The sequence below is a fragment of the Poecilia reticulata genome, linkage group LG4 (assembly GCF_000633615.1).
Source record: "Poecilia reticulata strain Guanapo linkage group LG4, Guppy_female_1.0+MT, whole genome shotgun sequence".
Taxonomy (NCBI): domain Eukaryota; kingdom Metazoa; phylum Chordata; class Actinopteri; order Cyprinodontiformes; family Poeciliidae; genus Poecilia; species Poecilia reticulata.
In genome coordinates this window covers 29,228,656-29,241,953 of record NC_024334.1, presented here as the reverse complement: position 1 = coordinate 29,241,953, position 13,298 = coordinate 29,228,656, and the positions used below count along the sequence as shown (strand labels likewise).

Sequence of the window (13,298 nt, the reverse complement as noted above, 5' to 3'; positions counted from 1 at the left end):
ATAGATAGATAGATAGATAGATAGATAGATAGATAGATAGATAGATAGATAGATAGATAGATAGATAGATAGATAGATAGATAGATAGATAGATAATTTTTCCTCCGCAACACGCAAACTTCCCCATTCACTCAGTGCAATATAGTTCCACACGACATCGCTTAGGATTTGTTGCTGCGCGCTTGCGCAGTGTGTGTGTGTGTGTGTGTATTTTGCAGAGTAAGACCATGAGGAGAGAGCTCATTACTTTAAAAGTTTTGATGAATTACACAGTAAATTTGGCGATGCTTTATTTGTAATTTTGACCTGAAATATTCTCTTTTTTAATCCTCCTTTCATAATATCTATTTGCTATGACAATTTTCATGCTTGAATCTGCCATTTTGTGACAGATAAGGAAACATACATTAGTTCAAAATAATTTTATCTATGACAAAGGTTGCAGATTTACTTTTTTCTGTTTGTTAAGGTAGTAAAATGTTGATAGATAACATTTCCTCTTATTTTCACATTCATTTACACTATCTCATTGCATTTGCAAGTGGTTTGGCACCAAAAGGTAACATACATTAGTTCAAAATAATTCGTAACATCGTTCTGCTTCTCTCCCACTGTTTTGAAAGCATATTTAAAGACTAAAGACAACATCTGTGCAGCTATATTGGCTGCTTTTTCAGAATGATTAAGGAAAAAAGTTTGAAAAAAAAAATTCTCCAAGCAGTTTTAGAAACTCATACCGACACGTATGTCAATCTTTGCAGATTGTGTAACTGCAGTGTGTCACCAACATTGTATCTGCAGAACCTTGTGTATAGGAATGAGTCAATTTAGTTAGAATGGTTCAGGGTTAAAGTGACGAGGGTTAAAGTGACGAGAAATGAAATGCCTTTTTGCACATAATAGTTCCCAGCAAACCCAGCAGTGCTCCGATTCGCAACAAGTGTCACAATATAGAGGGCGAGACTGCTGGAAAATTGATCCTGCCTTGATCCAGTTGCAGGATCAAAGCAACCGGATCATGGAACCACCTGCTCCAAACAGGTTCATCCTTAAAGAGGAAAAGTTAATCAAAACTGTTAGGCATAGAAAATATATTGAGTTAAGGAATTAAAAACTGACTTTTTCATTGATTTTGGGACATTACATGAATGATCATTAGATATCTTGTCAAATTCACCACGAGTGATGCAGGATAAAGCCCTGCCAAGATAACCTTTTCCCCTTGATTCACATTTTAAACGCATTTTGTGGTAGTAAATGTTTATCACATTACAACCATAAATTGTATGTAGCCCAAAGTAAACATTTTTTTAAAAAATGAACAGACTGATATCTAGAACTCACATTTACGTTCATCCTCCAGCTTCATTTCCATCCTGGACTTTGTACCAGTATTGCCATACTTAAAAAGGTACAGCCTGTTTAGTTTGAAGAAAAACTGCACACACTAGTGCTGACAGGCAAGTGAACATCAAGGATCCCCACACCAATGTTGATTTTGCTCGTCAGCACGCACCCATACGCATACAAACAAGGTGGTTTGCTGCTACGTACCCGGAGCTGGAGGGTGTGACGTAGGATGGTTCCCTCTAAGGCGTGGATCCACTTCTCACGTTCGTCTGCATCTCGAGCTGAGGGGGAAAAGTGTACAGAAACACACCCTGTGAGCCATATCTTCCATAAAGACAAGATCAGAAGCTGTGTTTGAGTCAAAAACTAATGACACCAGGACACAACACTGAGATGATATGAACACTGGGGAACACTGAGATGAGCAGAAACTATAGCTGACATTTACAAGATCCGCTTTGCATTTTCTAGCTCTTAACTGCAGAAGAACGTCCAGTCCCAGCACAGACTCCTTATGGGGACAAAATCTATAAAAATACCAAATGTCAATTGTCATAATATACCAACCTGCAAATTACATAAATAAAACATGAGCTTCACTTTCTGAACCGAAATAAAGTAGTAAAAGTAACTTTTTGTTAAAGCAAAACGTTACTCTGGTGATGCATGTAAATGGCAGTAAATTGCACGGAAAGACCTAAAGTCAACCCAATATCCATGTTGATTTCTAACATATACCCTTTGTTTGCATGGAGAGGCTGCAGCCTCTGAGCAGAGACCAAACAGGCTACCAGTGACATTAAACAGGGATTGTGTGGAAGCTGTGGTACATGCAGGGCTCACTGCAAACCCTTCCTGGTTGCTTCGTGGCGTCCGTTTTGTCCACTTTTCATGCACGTCAATGTTCTGAGAACTTTTTATTAAAACGGGACATATCTCACATATATGTCTTTCATACATTAGTAAAACTGTACTGTACTTCCACGGCAGCTTTTATCAGGCTTTTCCACAAGCAGGAGGTTGACCAATATAATAAAACCTCAACTCGAAGAGCTGTAACCTGCCCCTAACACTGGCTGGATAACTGCGTACGGGTCACTTTTCACTCAAATGAAAGTAAGACTACAACAGATGAATGACTGTGCAAGCATGGAGGCTGAGCCATGCTATAGCTGAAAAGCTTTTAAAGACATTAAAAGGCAGCTGAGGCTCACTCCAATCCACTTAGACACTGCCTCAGTGGCCTCTCACTTTCCCCCTTTGCCAAACAGACTCACCAAAGAAGCAAATTAAGGAAGCTAACGTTGTTTAGCTGCTATTCATGGCAAAAACGAGACAGTGGCACCGCCATTCAAGAAAAACAAAGACCCAAGCTCCAGGAAATGATCTAGTCTGTGTTTTACATCCACTCCACAAATAACTTTGAGAGGTAGGTGTTTGCATTGATGCAGTAAGTAGCCAACTGCAACCACCTACATGTTTGCCGTCGCCAGAAACAGCAGCAACATGAGAAGCAACCTGAAGAGTTACTTATTCAAACAGACTACGGGTCATTTAAACATTTACTTGATGACAAGTCAAAGATTTATAACTTTGACCCAACTATCCAATAACCTGGTGAATGTCAGTCAACAGATGTAGGTTACAAACACTTAAAATCCCACAAAGATAAAAAAAGAAATTAAATGATGTGTGTTTTCATTCTTGTCATATAGTAGGACTTCCTTTGCAATAACATTCAGGTATTATATCAGCAGAAAAAAAAAATCTAAAATCACTAAGTTCAGTATTTTTGCCTCAGCAAGTCACCAGAGCTTAAAAGCAAAGTTTAAATTTGTAAGTATGTAAGGCGGTCTTAAGGCCCAGCTGCAGTAGTGCCATAACAGAGGACTGTGTGCAGAGTAAACCCAATTACTCTGGGCTCTGATGCCCCTCTGATAAAGACAAGTACAGTGAGGCTTTCAGAAGAACACAAAGAAGAGGGACTGTACAAAACATGAGAAGCTACTGTGTTTTCACTCACAGTTGCCTAAAAAAAATGACAGTACAATTGTGTCTAAATTATATAGAATGAATTAAAACAGAGCATATTGCAAAACTGCAGGAGAAATTAAGAATGCTCTATAAAACCTGAAAGCTGCAGCTAACTCAAGCTCTCATTCTCAGAGCTTAGCTTCAATATGCCCTTACTGAGAGTAGATCTCACTTCAATAAGCAGAATGAGGAACAGAGACTGCCCAGACACAGAAACACATCTTAGGGTAGGAGGGAGTTTAATGTCACTTGTCACATGATGCAACTCATCTCACCTTAAACTACCCAAACACTTTGGCATGATCTAGATGACGGACAGAGCATTACACCAAATTTACAAATTCAACACTTGAAGAAAAGACTGTTTACATCAAACAGATAAACCTCGTGGTGGTTTGACACACATCATGCAAAAAAAAAATAAAAAAAATACTGGTACTTTACATATTCACAGTTCAATGCTAGGATCATACATTTCTTACAGTAGCGGTTGCACCGATGTTTACTGGTGACATGAATTTGTGCTGCATTTCCCAGGTTAACAACAAGTTTCCAAAATGGATATTTACCTCAACAAAAGACTCCCGCTAAGCAGTATTTGCTTTTTCTTCAGCAGGAACATATGACGCGCCGTGAAGAAGACGATGCTAAACATCAATATGGTTGACTTTTTCTCCAAAGTTAAAATTTAGCCTTGTCAGTCTAAAATCGTTTAAAGCTCTACCTTGACAGCATCAGATTTTAAATCACTGATGTGCTTATAGCAGTATTTGGTTAAATATTGGAATAAGTTGATTAAATTAAAACTTAAAGGAGTTTTAAGCAGTTTTTGTTCTTAGGCAAAACCAAGTATACCATGGGTCTATTGTGGTACGTATGTGGTATAGAGAGGAGGAGCTCCTGCTGTTGTCGATATGGGGTTTATTTTCGGCTGGTGTTTAATATCTGTGAATGCTAAAAAGTTTCTCTGATATGGAGGTAATTATAAGTTGCGGGGTGTAAGTTCTGCAAAGGGCAATGTCATCCAAGACAAGCTCCAGCATTTACTGCTCTTACAAAACTCATCCAAACCGATCCATGAGTTAACGGCATCAGTAATGACTGACTTATTAGAAGAAAAAAAAAAAAGGCTTTAACTAAATGCAAATGGCTGAGGTTCTCATTATATTTGTTTTCCTTTTAAATGCTACACTGTTTTCCATGAAGCTCCTTAATCAAAACGAGCTCTGCGAGTCGTGCATCACGTTTCTTTTTCCTCCTTCCAGATCCGGACAAAATGTGACCCAGTTTCAAACCCTCTCTTCCTACTGGAGTTTGGACACATTTCAAACTGAACTGTGCAAATTATTCGCATTCCTTGAATCTTTCACATTACAGTTACAAACCTTAATCTATTTCACTGGAATCTCATAGAATACAACATATTCAGTTGTTGTTCCCAGTCAAGATAACCTAAAACCAATTGATAATCTGTAGCAAAACTTCATAAAATTGCTGTTCACAACTCAGTCCATCTAATCAGACAGAGTTTGAGCTTCTTTTTGTGTGTGTAAAAAACAGGAAAAGTAAAAAAATAATAATAAAGGACTGGAGAAAAATTTTCCATCTGTAGATGTGCTAAACTGGGAGAAACAAACCCAAATGGACTTCCTGATGCAGCTCAAGTGAAAAGTGACACCGTGTTGACGTAGAGGGGCTGAATATAAATTCAACCACACATTTGAGGATTTTATATGTAAGAGGTTTGAAAAATCATTAATCTTCTTATTATTATTTCATAATTATGCGTTGTTGTAATCTGACAAAATGTGAGCGTTCAAAGTGTATGAGTACATCTGACAGAAACATTAAGTCGCTTGGGGAACTAAAAGCACTACTGAAAGACTGAAGAGTTTTTGTCAGTTGCTTTATCCTACTCTTATCATTTTATGCTTTTAAACTAAGTTGTATGTCGCAGGATGAATGAAATGCTGACACTTGTAAACAGTGCTTTTATCTTGCAAGGTCCCTCTTGAAAAAGAGATTGGAGATCTCTGAGGTTTTTATCTGGTTAAAATAAAGACCGTATGCAGATGCATACTGGACAGAGTACGAGAAAACTGAAAAGAGTGAATCAAGTACAGGCAAAAGACATGGCGGAGTTCTCAGCTTGGTCTGATGCTCTGGACATGATGACGGGAAGTGACAAGAGATGGTCAGGTACAACAGAAAAGGCGAAGTGAGCAAAGTGCAAAGAGGAAAGAGGCCTTTCAGGCATCTATGATGCACTGCTGGGGGAGCGGCCCTGATGAATTATGGATGTTCCTCTAAATAGCGAAAGAACCGGCCAGCAGAGTGGCCTACAGGTTTTTCTAAAACATATTTCACCTTGCGAGAGACTGCAGCTTACATTGCACACATGTGATAAAATAAATCTCAACACTTAAAAGCTACAGTTACAATGAGTTGAACAGCAGCATGTGAAAAAAAAATTCTGTTATAGGTCTGGATTCTTTCTAAACCATCTTCCTCATTCTCTCTGCAGTGCTGCTGTCCTCCTCCTCACACAGTCAATACCTAAAACACCTTACCCACGCACCGGCCCAAACATAATAGCATAGAGGAATATATATATATATATATATACACACACACCCAGACTGAGCTTCCATCCTAAGAGACTGACTGCATAACATGAGATGACTGAGACTCCTTTACAGGGAAATCTGCTCCTGCTCAACATCCTGTGCACTGCTTCATGTCCATACAAACTAGAATCTCATGTTCTACGTTCATTAAGAGCTACTTTCGATGCTCATCTTCCAATGTCCATGGGCCAGACCATCATCAGTAGGGCTGACATTTACAACGGTGGCATTACGTTGTTGTTTTTCAGACAAAATGATGAACAGAATGACATAGGATATACTGTTTACAAAGTTGATGCAGTCATGAAATGAGATCGCTTGAGTGCTTAGACTCTGATAGTGGTAATATTGCACCAACTTATCAGTCAGTGACAGAAATCGGTAAATTTTCCCTTTATCAGCTCTGACTGTTAGACGGCAGGTCAAATACTGAATGTCTGAATTTTTATTTTATTAAATGCGTCCAAATGCTGGATATGTCGGCATTTTTTGTCTATGAATACATTAACAATCAGCATGTTTTATGCATAGAAGGAAAAAAATATCAGATAAAGTTCAGAGTCATATGCTTTGATCCATGAACTTGGAAAATCTTGTACTCCGTTCAGTTTCTGTTGGATTCAAAACTACTTTGCCTCAGAAAACAGCTTAGAAAACATCCATGTTGAGAGTGAAAGGCATGTCATCTTTCTTTTTTAGGCTGTTATGGTTTTATTTTTAACATTTAAAGGTTGAATTAAAATCTTTACACAGATTGGATAGGATATGTTGCAGTCTTTTGTATGGATACTGTAATCAGAGAAGCTAAACTCCAGGGCTTTTTTTATTGAAATATCTGCTAACACAGAGTCCAGTTGTCACATTTGTTTTGCTTTTAAAAAGCTGCTGCTTATAACTTTGTTTTAGTTGGGGGTTTAAGTTAAACGTTGATAAAAAAAAAAAGGCTTTCCACCTTTCAAGAAAATGTCCTAATAGCAGAATTGTCTATGAATAAGGTAAATGCTCCTTATTATTTGCTAAAGTGAAGATACACCAAGAGTATCCATGAGACTTTAGAACATATTGAGATGTAAGATCTATTTTAGTGAAACAATTATATAAACAGATGATCGTTACGTTTTTAAAGGGCTTCCAGGAACTTTTTTTTAGCGATCAGCACCATTAGCGCATCAGAATTTTGGATAATGAATCCCCGACAGTCTGCCATCATTTCAAACTCTATTGCCAATGCTCAATCGAGCTTATAAGCTTAAAAGAATAAAACTACAATTTTATTCAGTTATCGAATCAGAAATCAGCATCAGGCAGTTGAAGACCAGCTTAATGCATTACTGAAGTAGTGCCTCGTTATAAAACAACTGCTGTACGTTCATTGTGATCTGAGCACCAAACTAAAACAAGACCATATTGAGAATGATGAGGCAAATTTTCAAAACTAAACAACATTCGCTTAAATTACACAGAACCGCATCTCAGGCTGACTATAGCACAAACAAGAAAGACACTTCTAGAATCACAATATTTGTGCTACTTCCACTTTAAGATGAATCCCCAAGTCTCATAATATGCATGCAATTTGCAAGAACATTGTTTAGCACAGCTAACAGGCGTCAGTAATCCAAGTTATCCTGTAATAAATTAACCCGGTCTGTTTCTGTCTGCCTTCACAACCAACTTAAACAGCCTACTTCGCTGCGCTCTAAATCGTCCTTCAGCCTCGGCCACAGACCAAAACACTCGAGAGCAACAGAACACTGCGCTCCACCCTGACTAACCATCCCAGAAGACAAACAAACAAAACGCTTCCTCCTCCTCACTGTCCTCGTCCCCCGCCGCTGGCATGCATTCAGACCATGAGACGTGCACGCTTTCCTTCTTACCCTTGCGTTTGTAGAACCACAGCATACAGCTTCGGAACACAGACATGGGACAGGGCATGGAGGAGGTGAGGGAGACGGGGGCCCATGGACCCTCGGGACGGAAGTGAAAACAGGGTGCTGGGTGTGAAGGTGATGGCAAAATGTATACAGATGGACAAATGGAAGGGCAGTGATGAAGGAAACTAAGAGGAACTTAGTTAAAGACCTGACGAAGCGTTTAGGGTTTGAAACGCAAAAAAGAAAACAGAGTGTCTGCAGTGTGCTGGACTGGACAGCCTAAAAGAAAAAAGACAAAAAAGAAGGGAAAGATTGACAGAACAGCAGGCGCTGGTTCCTTTCCTTTGGGTGAATGGTTGTTCAAAAGTGAGCAGCAGTGGTGCAGAAAACAGTGAGCAGCAGCATCAGCAGCAGCCAGGAGAGACCTGAGCTCAGCTCCAGGCTCAGCACTATTCCCTCATTATTCCCACAGGCTCAGCTGTAGAGACACATGAGCAGCAGTCTTCCTCCACGGTCGACAGAGCCGGAGAAAAAGGAAAAAGGATTTACTTGCTCGTGCCGTTCCAGAGGCATGAAAAAGATCCTGTTCATATACAAAGATATGCCAGTCTGACCTGGAGCGGCTATTTAGAAAAGGAGGAAATTGCTCAGACAAAACGCAACCCAGCTTCGACTCGGTATAGATGCCTGTGCGTTCACGCGTTTCCTGGCTTTAGAGCAATCCAATCCAAGTCTTTAGAAGGTGGGGAGGGAAAGAGAAGAGAGAGAGAGACAGAGAGAGAGAGAAAGAGAGAGGGGGACTAAATGAAGAGCACAGATGGATGCCAGAAAGATCTCGGAGAGCGAGGCAAAGAAGGCGGCTCGAAGGCGAGGGGAGGAGAGGACACCTCACCTTGAAAGTGGAAAGTCTTCTGGTCCACAGTGATGGTGAATGTGCTGTCGTCCTCGTCATCTATGCCGATCACAGCTCCCTGGGCACATGGAGAGAGGAACACAGGCAGTCATGTAATACTCCACTTTCCATTCCTAAACTCATGCCCTCCCTCCACATGTCCCAGCAGCCTTCTATTAGCTCCTATTACTCAATTAACCTTCTCAGCAACGAGCTCTTTCCTACTAAAAATCTTTAACTCTTAACTGTTTTCCTCTCTCTTGTTTCTCTGCATATGAATGCAGCCTTTTGGAACATGGCACAGAGAAAGAAAGACAGAGAAAGAGAGAGAGCGAAGGGATTTGGGAAAACGAGAGAGGAGGAGGAAAGCAGAGGTAGGGGGGAGGAGTACAGACAGCAGCAGGAAAAAAAAAAAAAGTACCGCAGGGATCCGGCCCACTGACTGGCTGGGACATTCAATTCTGCAATAGGAACAGGGCGTGTGTGACCCAAAGCTAAATAATACAAGGGAACGAACACCATTGGACACGGTGGATGAAATTAAACTAGAAGGTTGTAGAATATTTTTTTTAATTTAGGTTGAGTTAAAAAAATATATATGTTCATTTTTCTACAATGTTCCACCAAAAATAAACATTTAAAATGTAATGGGTATGTAACAAATGTCTTGAATTCACATAGCAAGACATGCAGGTCCCATTCATATGTGTAGAAAACATTTACAAATTCAAATAAATACTTTCCAATACTTTTGTAGCTATAAGAACAACACAGTTGAATTCAATTTATAACACGAAGTGGCAAAAGGTTTTCCAAGGAAGCCTATTTGATTGCACCAAGTGTTTGACTTTGGAGCAATGTCTCATTCTGAGCGAGCATCTGGTGCTCAACACACTTAAAGAGGAAGATCCTCTTTAAGTGTGTTTAATCTGCTAAAACAAACAAACAATGAATTAGAAAATGTGTGGAAAACCAGCATCCAATTAAAATAGCTTGTTTTAATGACAGGCGTCAATCAATCAGTGTTAGTCCTACAACTCTGTGCAGTTTAAAGATTCTTGTAGTTACACTGAAAACTGAAATTAAGGAAGTGTTTTCGGAAGCAAAATTAAGCTTCCTTGTGGAACTTTTCAAAAGGTAACGACTTAATGACCAGAAACAACAACATTTTACACCTCCAAATACAAAACTTACAGATTTAGATCTGAGGTTAGCAGCCTACAAGAAAACAGGAATTTTAAAAAGGTATCTAAACAATAAATTAGTTCTTCCTCCTGTGGAGTATTTAAAAATTGTGTCTCTGATGTTAATGGTGAGTATCAAACCTTTGCTACAGCTCCAACTTAAAACTTTGTCCCAGGAAAAAATGAAAACAAATTACAGTGTCTATTTCCCAGAAACTGCAGAAGATGCTTCCTCCCATTTACGAGAAGAGTGACAAGATTTGTAAGCGATAAAGCAGCTTATGATCAGCTTTCAAATGTCAACGCTGAACTTTGATATATTTATTTACAAAGTACTGTCAACACAATATGCAACATAAACAGGTTCAGCTGATGAAGCACAACAAACTGCAGTGGACTGGCTGATTGACACACTACATTGGCCGACATTCTGCTTAATGTGAGCAACACTCCTTTATACAAGCCTTTTAAATAGACAAAATTAGATCACACAACATATTGACTAGCAAACTGATCTTTCCACACGGCACCTTGACACCAAATGACTGACATAATTATCAGAGATGATAAGACTAAAGCAGAACACTAAACAGTAACACAATGAAAGTGGTCAACGTTTTTATTTAATTAAATCATTGCCAATACTCTTTGAGATTTAAACAAGTGAAGATCGGTGAGAAACAGCTGTTATTCATTTAGTAGTCATTCTTGTAAGACTTAAAACTTGGTAGTGTGTTATATCAAAAAACAAACAAAAAAAATTATCTTATGTAAAAAAAAAAAAAAAAATCATCGAAGGTAGTGAAGCATCTGCTGCCATCTAGTGGATAAAGCTGAATCATGAAAACACTGCAGCGTGCCCTGGAGGCTGTTTAACAAAACCAGGATAGCGGATTAAGCCGGAATGTTCCGGATATCCTGACTCAATTAAACCTGGATTCGGTTTCACAAAAGCAGTAGCGCATAGTTACCGTAACGATTTATCATGTGCCTGCAGCCTAATCCAGACCAAGCTAACAGCGAGGGTTAGTTAATCCTCGTCTGTTCAGTCAGCGGTCACGCCAATTTAATGCTTGGTCAGTGATTTCGTAGTCTTAAAAAAAAAAAAAAAAGAAAGAAAAATCAGCCATCACTAAAGTTGGACAGAAAGGCCTAATAGTGTATTTCGCGTTGAGAGTATTTGAAAAATGGGTGATAAAGAAGCAAAGGTGTTGCAATAAAGTCAAGTGTACACTTTACTGATAGATTTTTAGCCTTAAAGGCAAAAAAACCCGCTTGACTTAAAATAATTTTCAGAAATTAAAATAACTTTAGTTTTGGCATATAACAAACCAACAGTTTAAGTGACATAATACTTAAATATGTACTTACTTATAACATAAACATACCTGGTGCCTCTATCAAGAGGTTGCTAATAAAATACATTTTGTAACCTCCGTTACACAACTTATTTTGTCTTTTGGTTGCCGTTAAGCTGCCTTTGCTAACAGCTACACAGGAAGTTGCCCTTTCAAAACAAAAGCACCAAACACAAACAGGAAGTTTACCATAGGTAAAACTAGCGATCAACACTAAAAACGACACCATGTGGTGTCACCTGTTACATTATTATGTGCAATAAGTTACCTTAACACATCCTATTGCTTCAGGTAATCTGTGATGCAAGACTGCATCTTGACAAATATCGAGTGGCCTGGCTAGGTCCAGACACATGAACATGTTTTAATGTCACTAGTAACGTGAAGTCAACATTTTATCCACACACTTCCCAAATACCGCAAGATGTTATATTTAATCTCTCATTAGTCCAGTCATGTTTGTTCTGTATAAATATAGAACAATAAAATGCGTAACAAAAAATTTACATTAATTAATCTGCTATCAAATATCACATTACAATATTGACTTCCACTGGTCATTTATAACCTTAAATTTGACCTGAGAGCAAATGATGGGTACCTCATTGAATGACTTTTTAGTTAAAAGTTGTGATTAGAAAATATATATGTTAGGCAAATTATGCATTCAGTTGGTTCGCTATCATTTGCTAGTGTCAGTGTTTCCTTCTGGGAGTGCAATACGCTCATAATCCTCCATCAAAACATGTTGCTTATGCAATTTATCTGTTATAAAATCAGTGAAGTTCGGATCGACCTCATGGTCTCTTGAAGAAATCTGCGGACACATATTCACCAGACTCATTTAAACCAGGCTTGACATAGTCGCACCCCCTGAGCCGGGTTTGACCTTCCTGAAACGAGTCAGGATGAACTTATGTTTTGTCAGGCCTGGCTTTATCTCTTATCCTGAATTTCTGAATCCTGCTTTTAGGAAACAGCCCTCGGAACTGTGGCCTTTTCCAGATGCCCAAAGCATGTTTTTTTTTTTGTTTGTTTTTAAGAAATATATATATATATAGTGGAAAGTGCAGTCTAACATGCAGAGACAGAAAAACCATCAGCCAAAAGCAAAAAGGACTATGAGGATCTTACTCTGAGTCGCACGCAGCCTCTTCTGGATCCTCGCATCATTTTGTCCTTAGACTGTAAAACAAGAACAAAAACAACTTACTGAATTGGACAAAAAACTGCACAATTTTAGATTCCATTAACAGATGTTCAGACCTGATTAACTGCTTGGGTTTGTTCATTCAAATGGACTGCTTTTAAGCTGTACTAAGGCTCTCTTGTTTCAAAAAAAGGCAAGAACATTTTCCTTCATACCACTCCAATGGTTTAAAATCCTATTACAGCTTTTCTCAGTTTCTTTGGTGCATTTATCACAACACTATTAACATTTACAAAACAGCTAGTGCTTTTCTCAAAACAATTAGCACACACTTCAAGACCTAGTTGATAACATGCAAAAGTGAATCACTTGCTCAAAATAGATGGTTCATTCCTCAAAAGCAAGTGTTTGTGTCAATAAAGTGTCATCAAAATAAAAAGGCCACTATTAATTATTACTAAGATAACCAAATGGCTTTGATATGTTTTCATTACGATTGTTCACTCTGGAAGAGTTTACCAAAGAAAAAGTCACATTTTCTCTAGACAGCACCAGACATTACACTGCAATTTGAAGTCTACAGTTACAGTAAGTGAGGTAAATGAATACAAGACACTGAATACGACGCTTCACATTTTTACTGTGGCTACTCTAACTCCTGATTTGTTCTTATTATTGTCAAAAAGCAAAGTACAAACAGCAAACAAATGTCCTTTGGGTAAAGCTGTAAACATCTGTAAACAACATCAATGAAAGCTGAGGTTCACCTGAGAGAACCTGTTCAATTCCTGAGACATTTTCAGGAAAGGATGATAAATAAAAATGC

General features: G+C 38.6%; 1 protein-coding gene across 4 annotated transcripts in view; it reads right to left on the bottom strand.

Moving 5' to 3' along the window:
* The window catches only part of osbpl9 (oxysterol binding protein-like 9), a 35,042-nt gene that overhangs the window by 20,254 nt on the left and 1,490 nt on the right, over positions 1–13,298 (bottom strand). For 2 of the 4 annotated variants that reach the window (XM_008407893.2, XM_008407894.2), the window contains exons 2-4: positions 12,457–12,507; positions 8,781–8,859; positions 1,555–1,631 (exon numbers count right to left, since the gene is read on the bottom strand). In XM_008407893.2, the coding sequence (XP_008406115.1) occupies positions 1,555–1,631; positions 8,781–8,859; positions 12,457–12,507 (207 nt within the window). Of the gene's footprint in view, positions 1–1,554; positions 1,632–7,891; positions 8,052–8,096; positions 8,261–8,780; positions 8,860–12,456; positions 12,508–13,298 lie in introns of those variants that run through there. The other 2 variants (XM_017304472.1, XM_008407895.2) reach the window with 2 other exon arrangements.